The sequence below is a fragment of the Ambystoma mexicanum genome, chromosome 3q, assembly GCF_040938575.1.
Source record: "Ambystoma mexicanum isolate Mex_15411 chromosome 3q, UKY_AmexF1_1, whole genome shotgun sequence".
NCBI lineage: Eukaryota > Metazoa > Chordata > Amphibia > Caudata > Ambystomatidae > Ambystoma > Ambystoma mexicanum.
The window spans coordinates 1,193,225,840-1,193,246,422 of record NC_090926.1 but is presented as its reverse complement, the minus strand read 5'-3'; the positions used below and the strand labels follow the sequence as shown (position 1 = coordinate 1,193,246,422).

The window sequence follows — 20,583 nt, the reverse complement described above, 5'->3', positions numbered from 1 at the left end:
GTGTTGCGTTGTCATCACTGTCACTGTCAAAACAGTCCTTGGGGATGGGTCCTAACAGTTCATTTACAAGATCAATGGAGAAATGTCGGTCATCAACCGCCATTCCAATAATGGTGCCTGCGGCTGGAGTAATACTCTTTAAGTCGCTGTTATCCACCTCTATTAGAATGGGGTCATGTTCTATGTTGACTAATGGAGTCGGGTTTACCCCCAACCCTTGCTGTTGGAGAGAAGCATTTAGATGTATGTAAGCATCAGGGTTTTTCAACTCTTGTCCCCTTTTAACTTTCACTTCCAGGGAGAATTGTCGGGTCCTTTCTGGGATGGTGACTTCCTCTTTAACCTGAATTTCAACTGCATAAGGTAGCAGTTGAGCTGACCTAAATGCTTTTTCTGGATCATCAAAGCCCATGGGATTATCCGCTAATCGGGACCAAGCTTTGAAGTTTATTAGGTCCAAACTAATGGCAAAGCGATTGAGAATGTCACTGCCTAAGTAAAAGGCGGCAGTGACGTCTCGCACGACCCAACAATTATGGACTATGCTCTTGTTGCCAATGGAGATTTTGAGCATACACCTGCTTGGCAGGAGATGTTTGGAGTCAGGTGCTTCCAGGTCCATTTCCCATTTGTCTATTAGTTTGAAGGTGGGAATGGCTGGATCTTTTGGGAGTTGGCGGAACATGGCTTCGCTGATGAAGCTCTTACCGTTGTTCACACACACTCGAGCGAGAACAGAGTCCTTCCCATCATTTAACTGAACAGGGATGAACAACTGCTCTCCAATTTGCTGAATATCAGCCAGGCTTTGAGCTGATTTCACATCTTTCTGGACTATAGGAGTGGGGGTTTCTGATTGTGGATTAGTATAGAATTTCAGAGTGTTTCCTTCCAGCGTGGAATACCACTTTAGACTGGAAGGAAGGTTGATTTTCAGAAATAGAGAGGACCCCCCATCACCAGTCTGTTGTCCTACTGCTATTACCGTCACGTCTGGAATTTGGTTGTTCTGGAAGTGAAATTCTACTTGGTCAGATTTTTGTTCAACCATGTGGCATGTGCCGTTTAAACTAACATGGTTGACACTCTGTTTTAATTTTATGGGTCGGCTAGTCTGAGTCCAGAGGACCTTGTTTACGCAATCTATTAGGGGTGACAACCTTCTCAGGAGGTCATTCCCTAGTAAACAAGGGGTGCCCTCTGGGGTCACAACTATGACCGGGTGTTTCAACTTATGTCGCCCGATCTTAATGTCCAAGTCTGCCGTCCCCTCGACGGGAATTTCCTTCCCGTCAAAGTTCTGCAGTTGTCCAGGAAGAGAGGTGAGAGGAATTTGGTAATTCTCTCCCCTTCCTGCATTCAGTTCGTCAAAGGCCCTTCTGGACAGAAGGGTAGCTTGAGATCCAGTGTCCACCAGTGCTGAGATTGTACCCTGCCCCTGTACTTGTACCGGGGCATAATATCTTCCCTCCTTCTCCTCAAGGGGGCACAGATAATGTACATTTTTGGACAACTGGTGGGCTAATTTTCTGGTTTTGGACATCGCTAGCGAGGAGATTTGGGCAGAATTCTGTGGAGAGTCTTGGGAATCTGAAAGAAAAAATTTGCAACTGGAGATCAGAGCCATTGTGGGTTCCCCTGGCTCCGTTTCTGGGCCGCCCCCCCCTTTTTGGAGGCAGTCGCCAGGATGGGTTTGAACCAGGGGATTTTCTTGCTGTTGGTTCTGGGATGAGATGGTGGGCGGCGGTAGCTCAGTCTCCACATCTCCCCAGTCTGGATTTGCATCCCTAGGGACCCATTTTTCTTTGGGAGGAGTTCCCCCCTCTCTGAAGGAGAAGATCCTTTTCCCAGGATCCTCTGAGGATCCCTCTCCCTCAAATTGGAAGATCTGTACCTCCTCCTCAAACTGAGTCTGTTTGGGTCTTTTGTTTCTCCTACCCCCTCTCTGCTCCTTAGGAGGCAGACTTTCAGGGGCAAGAGATTTTGTTTCCGGTTCCTGGGTTTCCAGGGGCTGTTTACAAGTGAGGAAGGAAGCTTCCTCCAAGGCTTTACACCCCCCTTCCCTTTGTGCCTCCTCCCTGGGAACCGGTGATTTATCGGGGTGCTGCCCCCGTCATTGTTCTGGAGCACCAGGTCCAGAGTTGGGTGCGTTCTGCGCCGGCATGCTGATCTGAGGGTTCTGCTGTGCCCTCAGTATATGACCCATATCCCGCGCCATGTTTTGAACCTGGCGCTCTAACTGGGAAACCCGCTCAGGCTGATACGGGGCCCTGTTTTCTCCCCTGGGCTGATCCCGGGAAGGGTAGCTGTCCCTCCTCTGGTAGTACCCCTGGTTGGGAAGATTTTGGTACCCCTCCACCCTTGGCCTCCCCTCTCCCGGATTCAGTGGTCTGGGCTCAGGGAATTGAGGAAAGAAGGATGGATGATTTTGGGGTTGGAAGTCGGGTGGATATCTGGGGAAAAAGTTCTGCCCAGGGTTTGGTAAATTTCTGCCCTCCTGTGGGAAGTTTGGAGGGAAGTTCCCTGGGTTAGGTGCTTGGCTGGATCCCCCCCCTTGGGCTGGAGGAGTCCACACATAACCCAGGATGGGTCTGTTACCTTTGTAGCGAGGACTTACATAGTCAGGAGAGCGAGGGACCCCATTTGTGGGGCTGCCTCCCTGGCTCCCTGTCTGCGACTGGCCCGAGGACCTTCTGGGCCTAGCATTATTAGGTGCAGGTAGGTTTTTAGGCCCCCCCATCTCCAAATCCAAAACGGGGGTGACCTTTACCTCTGCCACCTTGGCAGCAGCAGGGGTGCTGTTGGCTTTGGGGTTTTTCTGGGCATTGCTTTTATTTTCTATGGGCTTCTGCACCTCATAGATGCGGGTAGCCTGTTCAATGACCCAGTCTAAAGATCTTTTCTCGTAAAAATCCCTCACGAGCTGGGTCATGATATATTTGGGCAAGGCATGGAAAAACGTGTTTATAAATTCACGGCTATCCGTGCGCACCCTTCTTGTGGTCTGTGCAAAAGCCCGCTTTAACTCCTGCACAAATTCTTGTGGGGCCTGATCCTCCCCACATTGCAAATTGTAGGCTGCCTTGCGAGCCTCTTGAGGATTTCTGTGAACAGAAAAATGTTTCAGGATGGCCGCCTTATAGGTGGACCATCTTAAATGATTTTGGTCCTCCAGCCCCGCAAAGAAACTGGAGTATTCCGGGGAGAAGGTCCACTTTACATATTGAATGCAGCTTTGGCTGTCCTTCAAATGGAAAGTCTCCATCATTTGTTCAAACAACTCTAAGTGCTCCCAAACAGAATACTTAGCGTTCTTATGGTAAGGCGTGATGACGCTCCTGATCGCCTTAATCTGCTTTAAGGGGTCCTTAAGCAAGGCCCTTTTTGCCTTATTGGCCTTTTTGGTTCGGGTAACCCTTGTCCATTCTTCCTCGGACTCAGAGGCACTGCTCCCAGAGGTTCCCGTCTGTTCTTCCAGGTTTTCCTGGATTCTGCGAGCCTGGGAATGGCTGGCAGAATGTGGGGACCTGGTCTCCTGTGTCCTGCGCAGTTCAGAGGAGTCTTCAGATTCCTCCTTGCTGCCAGGATTTGATGGGTACCCCCTCCACTGACCTAACTGGGCAGAGGTTTTCAGGATGCCCTTAATGGGCCTACTCTCCTGGGGTTCCCCATTGAACTGTACTGTACTTGGGTGCCCATACCCGGATGCCCACCCCTCCATTCCTGAGTGGTACTGGCCTATGAGCCCCATACTCTTAGCTGGATAGTAATCTGCCATCCCTGCGGCCCTGTGCTCATGTGCGCCAGGGGACATGGGGGTGGCAGAGTCCAGGGACTGAGAGGTATGAGGGCCTCTGGTACTAGGGCTCCTGAGGTTATGCTCCGGAGTTTCCATTTCCCAGCGAACCTCATCTCTATCCGCCCCTGCTCCCTGTTGCAATGCAAGAGCCTGCATTTGTGCCTTCAGTTCCTCAGTTAAGGCCTTACTCGACTCTATCAGTCTCTCCTGCATCGCTACCTGCTGTTGGAGCCTATCATTGTGTTGACAGAGGGCCTCATTTTCCCTCTGTGCTTCCTGGTTGGTCCTGGAGAACTGGGCCAGTCTTTGCTGCAGGAGGGTTACCTCCTGAGCTGTGTCCCTATTGGCCTGCTCCTTTCTTGCTAGAGCATCCTCCACCCTCCTGGTGTGCTCTAGCAAGTTCTGGTTTTCTTTTTGGAGGTCACCCAGTCCCTGGTGGGCCAGGTGATTTTCTTCCATTTTCCTTTTTAAATGGCAGACTTCCTGGCCTAAGGCATCTCTTTCCTGACTAAGAGCCTGCATTTGTGCCGCCAGGTCGTCCCTTTGCCTTTGGAAGGCACCAGCTTTCTGGCGCTCCTGATCAAACTCTGCCTGGGTATCCAGGTCTTTCAGGATCAGTTTATTGCTCTCCTCTTTCTCTCTGTCTAGTTGGATTTGCAGGGTGGCTACCTGCTCTGTGCATGCCCTGTTGAAATTGATCTGTTGCTCCAGCTTTTTCTGGCTCTGCAGTAAGGAGTCCAAACTGTCTTGGTGCTCCTTCTGCAGGGCCAGAAATCTAGTATCCTGTTCTGACTTTTCCTTTTGCAGCACATCCATATCCTCCTTTATTTTAGTAATGTACAGTCTGCTGTCATTTTCTGACTCCTGGCTCCTCTGCAGCCTCTGCTCAGAAGAGTCCAGATCAGATTGGACCTTCTGTAATGCCATCTGTTGCCTATTTGCCAGATTTTGGCTTTCAGCACATCTATCCTGCATGTCTCCCATATATAGGTACAGGTATGCTGCTATCCTGGCGATCTTATTGTGTTCCTCTTTGGCTTTAGGAGCCATATATAGTTCACTCAGGGCCACATGTAAGGGACCCTGATCTCTATATATATCTGACCCTGTTTCAGTGACCTGTTGTGTGATGGCCTGCAACCACACATCCTGGCCCTGTTCGGTCCATTCACCTCTCACAAATAGCTTATGCAAGAGGTGCTCTCTGGCTATTTTCATGTCTACTAAGGTCGTCATTCTAGAGATTGGTCTCTGTCCTGACTTACAGAAGTTAGTATTTTATTTTTGCAGAACAGAACTTTTCTTGGAGTGTCCCTTTTGAGGAATGCTTCACAGCGTAATGCAGCGTGGTGATCCGACCGGGTGTATGTATCCCGTCAGTTAGCACACTGTATTAAGCTGCACAACTGGTAAATCTAACCCAACGTCTCGGCTCGAGCCCCCACTTTGTAAGAGGATTCAATTCAGCACTACAGCCAAGTTAACGCCTAGTCTAGAATACTGAATGAAAACCCTTATTGATATATCTTTAGGTCCAGTTCATGCGTTCTGGATGACTACCCTTGTATAACACCCCTCTCTTGGAATCCCCATGACCCCACTGAGCCAAGAAGTAATTCTGTTTTGCAAGTTTAAAAGGTTTATTTGATAAATTAAATATATATCACACTTTTTAATAAATTAATAATTGAATATCACACTTAATCTGATATGGTAAATATTAACAACGGAGAATCTGGCACTAGCACACTTCTTTAATCACTAATGAGTTGACATGAAATGGATAAGGTAGCACACTGGTAAATAGGAACAAAAGTATAATGTGGTAGAGGATGCTTTATGTAGGCTCAGGTGGATGCAATATTCAATGAATGCAGTACAGAAAATACGCAATATGATTTCAACCAAACAATGTAATCACTTTTCTCTGGCTACTCCCCTCCCCCCCTTGATGCAAGGCAAGGAAATGGAAGGAAAACACACAGTTCTCAGAAATGCAATCAACTGTAATTCAGTTCAATCCAGCAAGCTTAAACAGAAGTTTGAAAACACAGGCAAATGCTTTGATAGGTGCTAGCAATGAATGAGAAATATGCTGGAAACGCTCTTAATTCCCTTTTAGAGGTTCAGGATGAGTGGTATCTAGTTAATATTAGTCCAGGCTCACACTAGCAATGATGCAGGGATAGTTAGCAGGTTAAACGAATTTCTGGCAAATGAAATCAGGCAGCAGCAGTTTTTTTACATGTGAAGAAATTGCAAATCGCGGCAAAATTCGCGGATGCGCCGAGCGCTATTACAAAGGAACCGCAAGGACTATCTCTACCGTTTTGGGGTCCTAGGAAAGCCTGGGATCTCAGCTTCCAAATGAAAGTTATTGCAAGTCTCTAGCCCAAACGGTTGCGGAGATATGAGTAATTTAGTAAAGGTCGTTTTTGGTTTTGTAAATTTTAAACGCACACTTTTTCAAAATGACAAATTTTACTAGAAATGACAGGTGACAGATAGGAGGCAGTTCTACTTAGGTTAAATAGATTGAATTAGATGAATTTAAACTAAGAGATGTGTTCTGAGTTTTGCTAAGTACTCACAAGAGATTTTGAACAGGAAAGCGACTTGGTCACGATCTTCAGTCTGGTCAGGTCTTTCCGGATTCTGCTCACAGCGCCTGGTCTGGTCTCGGCTAGGCACAGCACTGCTTTCTCTCTGGTCTGGTCTCTGCTAGGCACAGCACTGCTTTCTCTCTGGTCTGGTCTCTGCTAGGCACAGCACTGCTTTCTCTCTGGTCTGGTCTCTGCTCTGGATAGATTGAAGTCTCTAGTTTGGCTTTCTGGAGTTTGATGGAGGTAAGTATGGATTTTTCCGGCAGGGCTTCCAGCGGCAGATGAAATTGAATTCCCTATGTGTCCTGACTCTCTGCTTTTATCTGTTTCTTGAGAATGGGTGTGTGTGTTGCATCACTAGACTTGCCCCTCTCACCTGTCATTGGTCAAATTTTCATTCCTTACTTGATTGGGGGAATGAAATGAAGTGTCATCATGATGAGGTCTGTTTATGATACAGAGAACCCACCCCTGTCAACTTTACACACAATCTATATCTGACCTAAAAACATATTTGCACAGGTACACATTTGTTTAAAATTACATATACATGGTGTGGCTGAATTTAGCCATGTCTATGTCCAAATCTGCTCATTCTAGGAGCTCGCATTCAAAGAGTGTACATAATTGACTTTTTAACTGCTTTTTCAATTTCCGACATGGACCCAACTTTACATACATGTGTGCAGGGGGTAGGGACATTAACTGATGAAGTTTCAGATTTTTAACATGCACACCTTTATAGTAATATCCACTTTTCCGCTAAAACCCCCCTGAACATACCACCGGTTCCTACCACGTCTTAAACTGTGGGCAGAAAAATCACAAGAATTATGGTATCATTTATAAAATTTTCACATGTCCGCACTATGAATTATCCCCCTTTTTATAAAACCATATCCTTGCTGCAGGGGTGTGTCTTTTCAGGTCACATGGTACAGAAACCAGTCTTTCCAGTTTCTGCCAAGCCAGCTTGCTTCTCACAGGCAGTGCCCCTCCCAGCTTCTCCAGGAGGAAGCCACTTTTTACGACGTCTGTAATAAAAACCTTTGCCTGAGTGGAGAGGGCTTTGTTCACTCTCTGGCAGAGCACAGGAAATTCAATTATCAGATAGATGGCATATCCTTAGTGTGGGCAGCAAAGGGAACATTGGCCTGGGAACATAGTTGTGACTCAAGTTTCACTCCTGATGGGATCCGTTGCTAGGCAAAATTAAGTTCCTTAAGCCAGACCTTCAGCTAACTTTTTGTTGCTTTTAAAATAACTTGTAATTTTACACATGCAGCTAGAATGCTGATTCTAAGTGCAAAACTATGACATTTCAACAGTTACAAAGGCATGTGACACCAAACATAGGTCACTCATTTAATTTAACATTTTCGATTTTGGTGGTTTTAAATCCAGTTGCAGTTAGGCTTAAGCTGCTGACTCCATAGCATTTTTGTTATAAGCATTGTTTTTGGGCTCTTCATTTCCCAGATTTTGTAGGCACACAAAACTCCATTCTGCCAAATGTCTGCTGGTGTTCAGTGAATATTTTGCACATGTTGCAAGGTTTGAAATAGGCATTTTGCTTGCCTTCAGAAAAACACACAGTGGGTTTTAAAACGCCGGCTTTTGGATAGTGGTGAGTACTGGTACTGCACCCATTTTTGGGATTTTCTTGGATTAATGCATTCTAAACAGGAATGGTTCTTACATGGTAGTAAATCCTTGCTTAACATTGTTTTGATGGGGCTCCTTACAGTAAGATTGTTATGTGGAACCCCACAAAAAGGGTTGAAACTTTAAAGTGGTCCAATGAGTCACGATTTCAGCAACTTTTTGACATCAGTAAAAGTGGATTTTGTTAACAAAGACCTTTCTTTACCCTGGTGGGTGGCAAGTTAGGTAACCATTTTGGTGTGCGCACAACTGCGCAGCTTTCCTGGATTTCGTCGCACATGTGGGTTTTCCGCCATCTTGAATTTCCTAAGCCCACAGCACCAAATGTTGTAGCAGGGTAGCTTAAACGTGGGTCAGGACACCCTACAAGCCTCGGACTTACTGAATATTTCAGTTTCGGTACCCCTCGAGCATTTGCCAACGAAAGTAAATTTCCTGAATGTAACATGGACTAACCAACCAGGGAGGTTAAAAGCGAGAGGTGATAGGGAAGAGATAAATAGTCGGGAATCGATCAGCTCTTTTCTGATCCTACAGGAGAAACGCCTTCATGCAGGTAGGTCTTTAAAAACAAGGACAGATCTATGGCTAGCTCATCTTGCATGCCTGAAAATAATAGTCATGAATCGAATGGTTCCTTTCTCAATTTAGAGGAAAAACATTTAAAAATAGATAGTTCTTTCAAAAATAAGTAGAAACCTACAGGTAGCCCTCTTTAGACCTTGAACGAAAATGATTTAAAGACCCTTCACCCTTCACTTTTAAAAAGGGAGTAAGACTATCATCTGCTCGGACTTTGGTTTCAGTCAATGATGGAATGGACAGAGATCCTCCTTCCAAGCCTTCTGGAGAAAAAAGGCTTGGTGGAGGTACTGTGATCCTGGAGAGGTTTGTCGCTGGACGACAGCTTAATATTAAACCATAGCAACATCTTATGACTTTTCCATCATATACCCAAACTGCGTTCAATTGACTCAGGGGACATAGCAGTAGTGAAGTTTTGCTGATAACCAATTTGATTGTGTCTCTTGCACATAACTTCAGAATTGGTGTGTAATCTGTTGCTGGAATCCTTAACTGCGCTCTTGCCGTTGGGTTTTGATGTAACAGCAAACCAGGAGTCACTATTTAAGTTTTCCGAAACGAGTGAAGGGGCAAAGTGTCCTGGATTTAGGTTTAGCTCTCGTGATTCAACACAAGTAAATGATGCAAATGCAAAACAACGTCCTGCAGATGCCACAGATTTAAACTGCTATGATACTAAGGCAGAGTGGTCTGGGGATAAAGTCCCCCTTGAAATAACATTTAGTTGAGCCAATGTCTCAGAGAGGATGATAGTAGAAGAAAGGTATCAGAAAAAAAACCTAAGGGAGGATAGAAATTGGGGTGGATGGCCGAGGCCTTGAACTCTCACAAAGCCCAGTAATGTCGTGAGTTGCCTCCCGTTGATTTTGTTTCTTTTGGTTCATGAAACACTAGAGGGGTTGTTCATCTTTTTAATAATGTGGCGTGCAGTTCATTGAACTTAGATATTTTATGTCTTCAGGAAACCTTGCTGTCGACCAACCTGCTAATAGATGGATTTAGTCTCTTCTTAAATCCTGCAAAACAAGGATTAAAGGGTAGACCCTCTGCTGGTTTACTGACATTAATAAGGAATGGCATGGGACTTAGAGTGACAGAGACAAGAAACCTCAACCCCTCCATTCAATCATTGACAATTGAATTTGCAAGCCATGGATGTTTGACTATCAGTCCATTAGTGATCATTAATCTATATTGGAACCTGGCTGTCACCGAAGCGGCATGTTTTGTTGACTGTGTTATGACGCTGATTGGTGATTTTAGCATCTCACTGTCAAATCCCTTAATAATCCTGGTTGGTGATCTCAATATGAACTGTATGGAAACAGACTCAGGAGATACAAGGGGTGAGCTCTGGTAAAAAAAGAAAAAACAGGGCTACTATATGGTTGAAGGGACCTGGAACAGAGAAATGTCCATATGTGAAACAAGCAGGACCCGTGGGATATACCAGAGAGGTAAATGGAGTTCTACCGTAGATTACTTTTTTGTTTTGCAGAGTGCCATTCCTTTAATAAAGTTCTTTGAGGTAATTTCAATGCAGAATCGTGACCGCAATTTGTTCAAATGGACCTGGTGGTTACCTACACAGGGAAACAAGGAAAGGTGGGGGACAAAAGTGGTGGTGGAACAGTGTAGAAACAGACTCTGTTTGAATCCTATGGAGGTTTTTCTATTAACCAAGAGATATCCCTCGGTTTTGAATATAGGATCCAACAACCTACCTTTACTTGTTGTTGACTTTATCGAAGTCAAATCTTTTGGGAGGAAACTAGAGTTTAAATCAAAACACATGTATGGTGTGGAAATTCGGGCTCAAAAACGCCAATTGCATGCTGACATCGGAAACATGTGTTATTTGCATGGGCTGATTGGAGCTGAGCGGATATAAACGTGCTGGCAATGCTACACAAACTGGCGGACTTCACATAAAAGCATCATGCTCCAATTCAATGTTGACCGGATGCTTAAAATAATAGCTTCTTATGACTCCTAATGTTTGTGGTACATACTTAATGACACAGGGAATAGTCAAACAGCCCTACTGTGCAATGTGGTACAGGAAGCCAATTGGATTCAATTATTTTGCGGCCAGCTACAGAAATCCTGCCCTGGCTGTTCCAGTCTCTTAAAGGCTTGGAATATACAATTTGACCAAGAGGATATAGTTGATTTGATTAGGAAGGTAAGCAATTCACAGGCACCGGGACCGGATGGGCTCTCTAATTGCATGCTGAAGTCAGCCCCAGAACGATGGGCTGATTGTTGCATGATTTTGTTTGCACAAATTATGATGGAGAGGGAAGCGACCTTCTTCAGCCGATTAAGGCGCTGTATACTGACACTCCAGTTCAACTAAGGCTGAAACAAACAGGACTGCTTTCAACAGAAAATCCTACATATAGAGGTCTGAAACAGGACTGCCCTTTGGGGCCAGCCCAATGTAATTAAGTCATTTCATACCTGAAAGACGTTTTGGACTCAAAAGTGCCATTCCCTCCTAGAATTAACCGTAAACCGGTGGGATGGATGTTGTACGCTGATGATTTGGCTATTCTTGACCAAACACCCATCAGCCTACAACGTAAAATTCTTCAGGAATATGTAGTGCTCATTGGCCTAAAGATATATGTACCTAAATCTGCAGTCTTATTGATGTAATGTTTAACGGGGAGAAAAAGAAAGTGCCTTTCGAGGGCTACAGGAAAATGAAATTGTCAACCCAGTGGATACAGTTAGAAATTTGAAAATTAGAATAAATTCAAGTTCAAACGATGCACCTTGCATTGCTGAATTAAAATCTAAAGCTAAGAACTTGGCAACGCAGGGCGCAGTAAATCACAAAAAATGTTGAGAATTTTCACTTTTACCTGTAGTAAATCTCGCCAACGGTGCTGAAGCCTAGTTATGCCTTCCATGGGAAATTTGTGCCACTTTGGAAGGCCTGTTTTGGAGAAAGATTCTCTGCCTCTCCGAAAATAGGGACTGGGCACTGGAAAAGCGGACCAAACAGTGCTATAAACGTCTAAACAAGTTACATACCTCTGATGACTTGTTGAAGACCAATGCAAATGCTGTAAAAAAGAAACTATGGATTGGATCAAATCTGAAACAGTAAAAGAGAGATATAGTATAGACTATTCGATTATCAAAAAAGGAAACTAAGACCTTGAATACACTGCCCAAATATCTAGTAAAATTCCACAGTTCTTATCATTGTGACCTTTTCATGAGATTCCGGATGAATTTATTCTATACTAGGTAAGTCTTAAATGTACGTAAATGTTATGTCACTAAAACCGATGTCCGCAGACTATGTAATAGTGCAAAACAAACATTGAAGCCCATAACTCTTTATTAGCCAACTTTGAGGATTTTAAGAACTAAATACCGAGGTGAATGTATAAGCAACATTTCTTCACTGAATGCATCAGAATGGTGGGAGTTTTTGTGCCGGGGTGACACATTTAAATTAACATTTGCACTAACAAAATTCTTGGATGAAATGATTAAATTAATTTTAACCTGAAATGTGAAGCTGTTCTATATCGTGGTGCTAAAATGTGGAAATTGATTGGATCCTGTTTTTTTTATTGTTTATTATTTAAGATGTAAGATGGAATGACATTGTAAAAATGTAAAAATGTAACTTTTTTGTGCAATTAATTGTATTTTGATGGTAAAGGATTGTAATAAACTAGATAAAATATATATATTTGATATGTCATCTAGCCATCACACCTCTTAAATACACTTATGGATGCAAATGTTTAAAAAATGCTGGTTAGCTTAAAAGTTTTTATTGTTAGTTTTTTAAGGTTTGTTTTGTTACTGAATAACATATTTTGTTAAGTACCAAATACAACATTTGCAAAATAACTAAATACCTTAAAGAAATGCGAACTAACAATACCAACTTTTCAGACACGTTTTATCGATCATTAATGGAAAACACATTTTGAAAACCTTGCCATTTGTGCAAAATTAAGTAGACATTAAGTTTAGCACATGCATAAATGTGACGCGTCTTGATGTATCATAACTAATTATTTCCTGCTGTATCCCTTCTAGGGTGAAGATGGCTTTCCAGGCTTTAAGGGTGAAATGGGTACCAAGGGCGACAGGGTAAGTTCTGATGTGGCATGTATATTTTCAGCACCAGTAGCTGTGCAACTGCAAAGGAACTCAGCAGACCTCTGACATAGAACCATACAGGGGAAAGGAAGTATGGTCACTCATAAAGCATGGGTATTTCCATGATTGTAATACTTGATTAAGCAGCCAATTTATGTACGGTTCCGAAAGAAAATCCTGGAGTGATGCTGCTTGATGCTAAGATTGCGATTCACACAAGCTATTGACCAGTCAATGCCTGGAGCAAACTGCCCAGCACAGCCTGCGACCACGAGCTCTGCACGCAGGTACACTTATGCTTGTAGGAGGAGGACGGAGCTACGAGTACAGGTGCCTCGTAGCCTGGTCTCTCTTGCAGATCTCATTTTGGCCCCTAGCCTGATACTTAGATATCCACTGGCCCGCTAGCCCTGCACGGGTGCAGGGTGCACAGTGCAGTTGATAGGCATTAAAGGGTCCATCCATTGAAATGCTGCATGTACATTCCCATCCCTTTTCCAAGGGTGGACACGTGAATAAGTATAGAAAGGCACATACTGTGAACGAAATTTTCTATTCGGAAAACCCTGCAAAGCAGGCAAACCGTTGAAAGGATCCTTGGCAGCTTTGTGCCTGGCCTTAATCGTAGGCTGAGATCCAGCACGCCAGATGTTGAGACCTACAAACAACAGAGCCTCCCTTCGTGAAACGGGATGCATCCTGGCGCATGCTTTTCAACACCCCAGAATAAATAACCAATTAATGCACATTTTAAATAAAGTTTAAATTGCTTATGCAAAGCCATTTTCCCAATCAGTTTCATTTGATCAAAATTGGCACAGAAGCAACATGTCTCTGTTTAATGCACAGCTAGCACATGGGCGCTGAGAAACCATTCTGTGAAATGAGCCCTATGTATATAGCTCATAAGAAATGTTTCTCTCCATTGCCCTTTATGTTTTCTCATATAACTGCTCTTTTAAATGTCACAATAAAATGTACCCCACATAGGTAGAAGAATAGCAGTTTCCAAAATCATGGCAGATTATTACCTGTCACTGCTTCCTTTTCAATTTACCAGGTCACTTAGCATTTCCTCATGACAGTAGAAGCATGGCCCTTGTCATGATAAGCATTTATTATTTAACTTTGTAATTTCTAGTGAATGTAGTCTGACCCATGGCACTCAATATTTCCCCTTTTGCTGCAATGGTTCTCCATGATCTTGCAAGCTTTGGCCATTCCTTACAGTTAAAAGAAAGTCTACTCAAGTTATTTTAAGTTTGTCTCCATGTCAAGTTATTGATGTTTTTTTAATACACACACAACAGACTGAACAGTTACAATAAATGATGTCCACTTAGTATACAAAGCCTGCTTGCTACATCATGTTTGCTTCTAACATCATAGTTGCTTTTTGCAACATAGGGCCTCATAAGAAGTTGGCCGGTCCGGAAAAAGGGTTCCAGTAAGCTCACCGGCACACTTGTTTCCAGCCCGGAAACCTATGTGTCTGCCTGCCCTGGCCCCTGTGCCCGACAGGTCGGATCCTGCCGGGCACTGCGGCCACGATAGGCAGACTGTTCACGGAAGCACTGACACCATTAGAAACGGTGCAGGTGCTTCCGAGTCCCCACCCCCACATATATTGGACTCTGTGGGATTTGGGATTTACATATTATAGGCGCCTGACTTCCCGGCCCGCCAGACTTGCAATAGCCTGGTGCACCGGGAAGTTAGGCGCTGGTAAAATATTACGAGTCTGGCAGCAACCTGCCGGTAGCACCAACAGGGTTAACGCTGGACTCGTAATGAAGCCCATAGTGTCAATTTGCCATATCTTAATTTCTTGTTGCTTTATGCCTGTTTATTACACAATCATGCATATTAGCTACAGCATTTGATGTATCTTGCTAGCTTTCAAAGGGCTGCTGGTAAATCATGCTCATACAGGGCTGTCTGGTCCTCTGGGTTCATTGGGACTGCACCTCACGTGCATTCGACTGGTAACATTGCCAATACCCCTGTATTACCACTGGTCATGGTGACAAAGAGAGAATTGGGCCTATAGTCTGAGTGGTGTGGTGGAGTAAGGAGTCCGACAAAAGGGCGGCGTGTTTCAACAAAGTTTTAATTTAGAAATAAAGAAAATAGTCTACCTAAACAAATATCAACTTGGGTGCTCATTGTCAGGATGTTTGTCCAAATAAAGTGTCTGTTCTCTGTCTGAAAATCTACTCTAACCCTACCACTAATCTACAAAAGGGTTCAGCATCCAAATGAAACTAGTACCAGGAGAACGACTCCCTTCTCCTGGTGAACTGGCTCAGTCTTTAATCCATTTCCAACAATGCTTTGCACTAGCATCTGATTCAACAGAGTATGGTTAGGAGAATGGCTGGCCTCTCCTGGCCCATATTGCAAAGCCTTAAGGGCTGACTTGGGATAGTCTTTGACAATAGTCCTCAAAAGTCTCTTCACTTCTTCCCAATGGCTCCTGAAAGCTTGCGTTACAGTTGTAGCAATTCTTCCCTGTTTAATGATATTATGACGATTACCTCCAGACAGCTTGTTGTCTAGTATCCTCTTTAGCCCTACTTGGATTACCACTGGGACGAGGGAGATTCCTCCCAATGCCCTTTTGTCTGTTAGGTCTTTGGATATTACTACTGTGATGAGGGAGCACACTCCCGAGGTTCTCTTGGTACTTGGATCTCTGGCTACTACTGTGTCGTGTATGCATCACCGGATCTTCCTGGGGTAATGGACTAACTTGCATTGCTTCAGCACTTCCTTCACTCCGCTCCCTGCTTCGTCCTTTTGGCTCCGCAGAGACTTAGGCCACACAGCTCCGGCACAGTTGCAAGACCACATGATCCACCTCCCTGAGGTCACGCCACTGCTGCCTTGTTTCTAACTCTTCCACTGGTCAGGAGCTTGGCTTCCACCCCAGTGCTCTGTCGACTCTTCATGGATGTCCCCTCCACTAAGGATCAGCTTTGTGTTCCCAGGATCAAACTTCCCGGGCTGGAATGGCTACACGCTGGCTGTTCTCTCTATTTCCCAGACCTTTCTCGCTCTTTATTTATCCTGTGGGCAGATCCTCCCCAAGTCCTTCTTTGCTGTTGTTGAGATAATCTTTATGCATCCTTGGGGCCAACTCTTCTCAGTACTATGCTAAGGCAACCTGTTATTACTCTGCAGGTTTCTTTAGCTCTTCTTCATCTGGGTCATATTAATTAGTGGATTCAAGGCGGAAGAGACATTACCATAATAGAAGTGTTTTCAGGGATTTCTGATACGGACTTTGTTCAAAGGGAAAAGGGGTTAGGGAATTCCTTCATGGAACGGGAGTCCGTATCCCCATGCGGGGAGTCTATCCCTGTGAGGTGCCGCTTAACACCACCTATCAGCGGACTATTGGGTAGCGACCTCACTAGACTCACAGGGAAGGGCTACCCCTGGAGCCACTTCTCCAAGTGACAAGATCATTTACAGGTAGTACTGCCCAGTGGCAATGCGCTAGTATTGAAAGAAAGGCAGCACAGAGAAACACAGGTTAGAATCTCAGATCTGGGCTTAGAAACCTCTTCGGTATTAAGCGTGCTGTACATACCATTTATAAAATATACAATTATACAATGTCCATCGTTACATCTGGTAGAGGTGGAAATTGAATGCACATTTTAGAAATAGATAATTGTTTGGAAGACTCTGTGTTGAGGGTTTGGAGTAGGTGCACCAGAGTCCAACAGCCTGTTCAGCTCTTCTTTGTCCTTAACATTTCTGGGAAGACAGCAGAGTGGATGGGTCTGTAGGGAAAGTAGGGGATGATTCTGCTGCAAACATACAGGTGAGGTAGAGGTCTGTCGATGTAGTGTAGTATGGACCATAATGTCAGTCAGAGTAGTCTTTAAAGAACAGGGACAACAGAGTCACTGTTACTCAGCTGAGTCATAATCACGCAGCAGTATTTTGTAACTTCTACAGTCTCTTTAGCTGGTAGCCATGGAAGGTGGCAAGCAGAACATGCACTAAGTCCGTTTTTTCAGTGTTTACTGTGCCCACCAACACAGTATATAGCCCTTGAACTACTGTACAGGAAGTTGTTCTCATTTGTGTACATTTAAAAAAGTAGTATCTGACCACTCTGCCTATTTGTGAAATACTTAAGTCGCGGTGTGGGATACGTTGTGAGAATAGCAGGAAAAATGATGTCATGACTGTACTGAGCTCAAGGCCACTTCTGAACTCATCTATTCCTTGAAGGCCTCAGTGACAATTAAGGCATCTGATTTTGTGCTCCACAGATCTTAAGGTGCCTCTGGGAGTCAGCTGTATATGACTGAATGGAGTGTTTAAGCTCTGAGTATTCTAATGTGGGTGAGCGTGTAGATACTCAACAGAACTGATAAGACAGCAATCCATGACAGACTTCATAGGGAGCAAACTCAAAAGGGAACATTTCTTGCTTGGCCCTCTGTTCCTGGTTGCAAAGAATAGTCCTGAACCAATACAATGTTTGTCTGGGAGTGAAGGCCACCTACGGCATGTACTGAATTTATATAGCATGAATATAGCAAGGTAAAAGAGCAAGGCACGAAAATGAGGGCGAAAGACAGAGAGACCTGGGGAATTAAGGGGTCAAGTATAGGGGTTATCAGCGGAACTACTTGAGGTAAACTTTCTCAAAAGCAATAGGGTCGTCCATGTGAATCAGCATGTAATGGAGTTTGATTTTGGTTTGCAACGAATGTCATCCCAGATTACTAGAAGTTTACCCGTTTTGTCACATGACTGGCAGAGAAACCGGATTGTTGGGTACCTGAATTCCACTTGATTGCCAGATGTCTAGAAAGCATTAGACATCCCAAATATATGTGTGTGTGTGACACATGGTCAGGGATTGGTCTGTTGATTTGTGGGTATAAACAGCTGGGAAAACAAGAAGAGATCTTTGGTAAGGAGTCCTTTTCTGGGACCCTACGAGAAGATCAGCACAGACATGCAGGAACCTTCATTCTCTCTCCACCACGTGTAATGTTTGTATGAAGAAGAGAAATGAAAGGCAAATTACTCGATTTTCTGCTAAAACATGGACTTTCAAATAGCAGGGTGTCTCTGCCAGGTAGGGGGTGGAGCAGAATGTCCTTTGACGTACTGAGCAATCATGAGGGGTCTGATGTTAGCAGAATCCTCGTGATTGCCTACCATGCAGAACCATGGTGCTGAGGCACGGCATGCAGACCTTGTGTACCAAGGAATGTATGCAGATGCAGGGAAAAAACAAAGTAAGCATTTTTTCTTACTGCACTCCTCCATTTGCATCAGCTCTTTCTGTACTCAGTGTTCCACAGTATTCTTGGCAGTTCCAGACATATGCGCGTCTTCAAATGTTTGCTTGTTTTTCAGGGAGATCCAGGACCTATTGGATCCCGTGGAGAAGATGGTACTGAAGGGCTGAAGGGACAATCGGGACCCCAAGGAGAAGGTGGCTCGCAGGGAATCCCTGGGGAGAAGGTACGCCCTTCCAGTATTCATACCTGATTAGTACGGTGTCTGCTCGCCATTCTTTTGATATATAATATGATATGAGGTGGCATTTATAACGCGCCTGTGCACAAGTGTTTCCAAGCTCAGTATCCTTCAACATCTTATTTGTATCGGTATACCCTCAACACTGCACCCTATGGTTTCCCCTATCAGCTGATGCCATAGAGACAGGATGTGATTAGATTGAAAAAATAACGTATCCCAAAATCTTCTGGGCCCTCCTTCCGAGAGGTGATCATTATGTACCACAAAACAGCTGTGTTAATGATAGATGCCACCAATACTCAATTCAATAGTAAAGTATTGAGGAAAGAGAAGTACAGTCTAGGAATACTGTAGTCACTACAGTGAGTAACCTTTTCTTACTCCTGCGTCCTGTTCCCTCTCCTACATAATTATGGCATATTACCAAACAGAAGATTAAGAGGGTGGTTTTTGTAATCGAACTGCCCATGCTCCCCAGGGCTGTTATGCGAGTCAGTTAACACCGGTAGCTTGAAGATCCTCTCTGCAGATGTGACAGTGGCTAAGAAGGCCACTTTCCAAGAGACCACAGCAACTGTTCCATAGCCATGGGCTCTTAGGGCTAATGCCTAAGTGCTTAACAAGCTATTCTTAAGTCCAAATGTGGTAGAGATGGCCTCGCCGTTTGCAAGAAGAGAAGTCCTGCATACATCAATACTAACATCTGACGTGGATAACCCTGCTGTGATGAAAATAACATTGTTCAAGAAACAATTTAAACAATTAACATTTTGCTCACCATCCATTAGCATAATCACAGTCACTTGGTGCAGTACTGGGACTGTGTACAGGGCTTTCTGGCAGCTTGTCAGATCTGCAAATTCTCCTGAGACAACACTGGATGATGTAGGGATCATCACTGTCCATGAAACATGTTACTAGATTTAGTGAGAGCTGGGAGTGATGCAAACCATGACCTGCTGATGACTCAATAGGTAAATCCATCTTTCCTTCCATAAACAGTACTCCGTTATTGTATAAAATGCCATGTCCAATTCTGGCACAATCCTGTTGTAAAGCGCTCCATTGCTCTTAAGATAGGTGGCACTATAAAGAATACAAAAAAATAAATGTGGGTATCATCCACATAGTTGTAGGAGAAGGTATCTGTTGGGTTGATGAGGTAAAAAGCAGAACTCTGTACTGGAAGTGCCTGTGCACCAGCAGAAAGTGGAGGAACTATCAGTGAGAGAGTCCTATGGGTATATGGAGATTAACAAGCGCGAAATCTGCAGCCTGTTGCCTTGTCAAAGGAAGGACTGAAACAGATTTTCTGTTCAGGTAGGGAGAGATCGGTATGCTGAGACATCCAGCCTTGTTATTCTTGGGCACTGCAAAAAGCGTGATGGCCCTAGGAAAGTGGATCCCCAGAGGACCTTCTTACTATCTACAATGCTCTCTTCCTAAATAATCTCCTTCCACGGCCCCCCTCAGACTCCTCCAACTCGCTGCGGGTGAGCCGTTTTTCCAAACAGAGATTTAGGGGTAGATCCCTATCCTCTGCAGGTGCCTCCCTCTGGAACAGTCTACCTACCTCTCTCTGTCTTGAGCTGGATCTCCTTAAGTTCTGTAAACTCCTCAAGATCTTCCTCTTCTCCTCCCCTTTCTCTCCCTCTCCCTTGCTGACCTCTGGCTCCTTTCATACTTCCTTCCTTCATTCTCTTCCCCAACCTGCTAAGGTCGCCGACTGGTCGCCTGGCTCACCTCCAGAGCCTCACACGTCCCAGGTTCCCCCACCCCTGCTGGACTGGGAGCTCTCGTCCCCCTCCCTCGTGCTTATAGCTTGTACGACTTTAAATGTACTAGGCTTAGCATGTCTGTCTGTCCTGTCCTCTTCTGTCTTCCCTCCCTAGCTTGGTTGTGTGTAATATACTCATGCACAGGTGCAGAGATCACCAACATTCTTGTCTTCGTATGTCCTTCTCCCGCTCCACCCCGCCCCTTCTCTCCCCACTCTTTGTCACGCACTTATACAAGTTGAAAAGCCTCTGGCCTAGTATGCTAGTTATTGGTGTAGATCATTCGGAATGTCAAGTCCTAAGAATGATGACGATATCCCTTTGTACCCTTCCCGCCTTGAAGCGCTTTGAAGCACTTCACTTGTGTATAAGAAGTCTACAAATATACAATTACAATATACTGGATGTGTGCAGAAAATGTTCTAATTTGGCCAATAAATCTGCTGAAGTGGACTGGCTAATAGGTAGGTGTGGGTGACTAGGCATAGAAGGAGTGAGGAGG

At 44.4% G+C, this 20,583-nt stretch overlaps 1 protein-coding gene across 3 annotated transcripts in view; it reads left to right on the top strand.

The window, feature by feature from the left end:
• Positions 1–20,583, top strand: part of COL5A3 (collagen type V alpha 3 chain) — an 899,023-nt gene that overhangs the window by 493,238 nt on the left and 385,202 nt on the right. For all 3 annotated transcript variants that reach the window (XM_069604041.1, XM_069604040.1, XM_069604039.1), the window contains 2 exons: positions 12,724–12,777; positions 18,178–18,285. In XM_069604041.1, the coding sequence (XP_069460142.1) occupies positions 12,724–12,777; positions 18,178–18,285 (162 nt within the window). The remainder of the gene's footprint in view (positions 1–12,723; positions 12,778–18,177; positions 18,286–20,583) is intronic.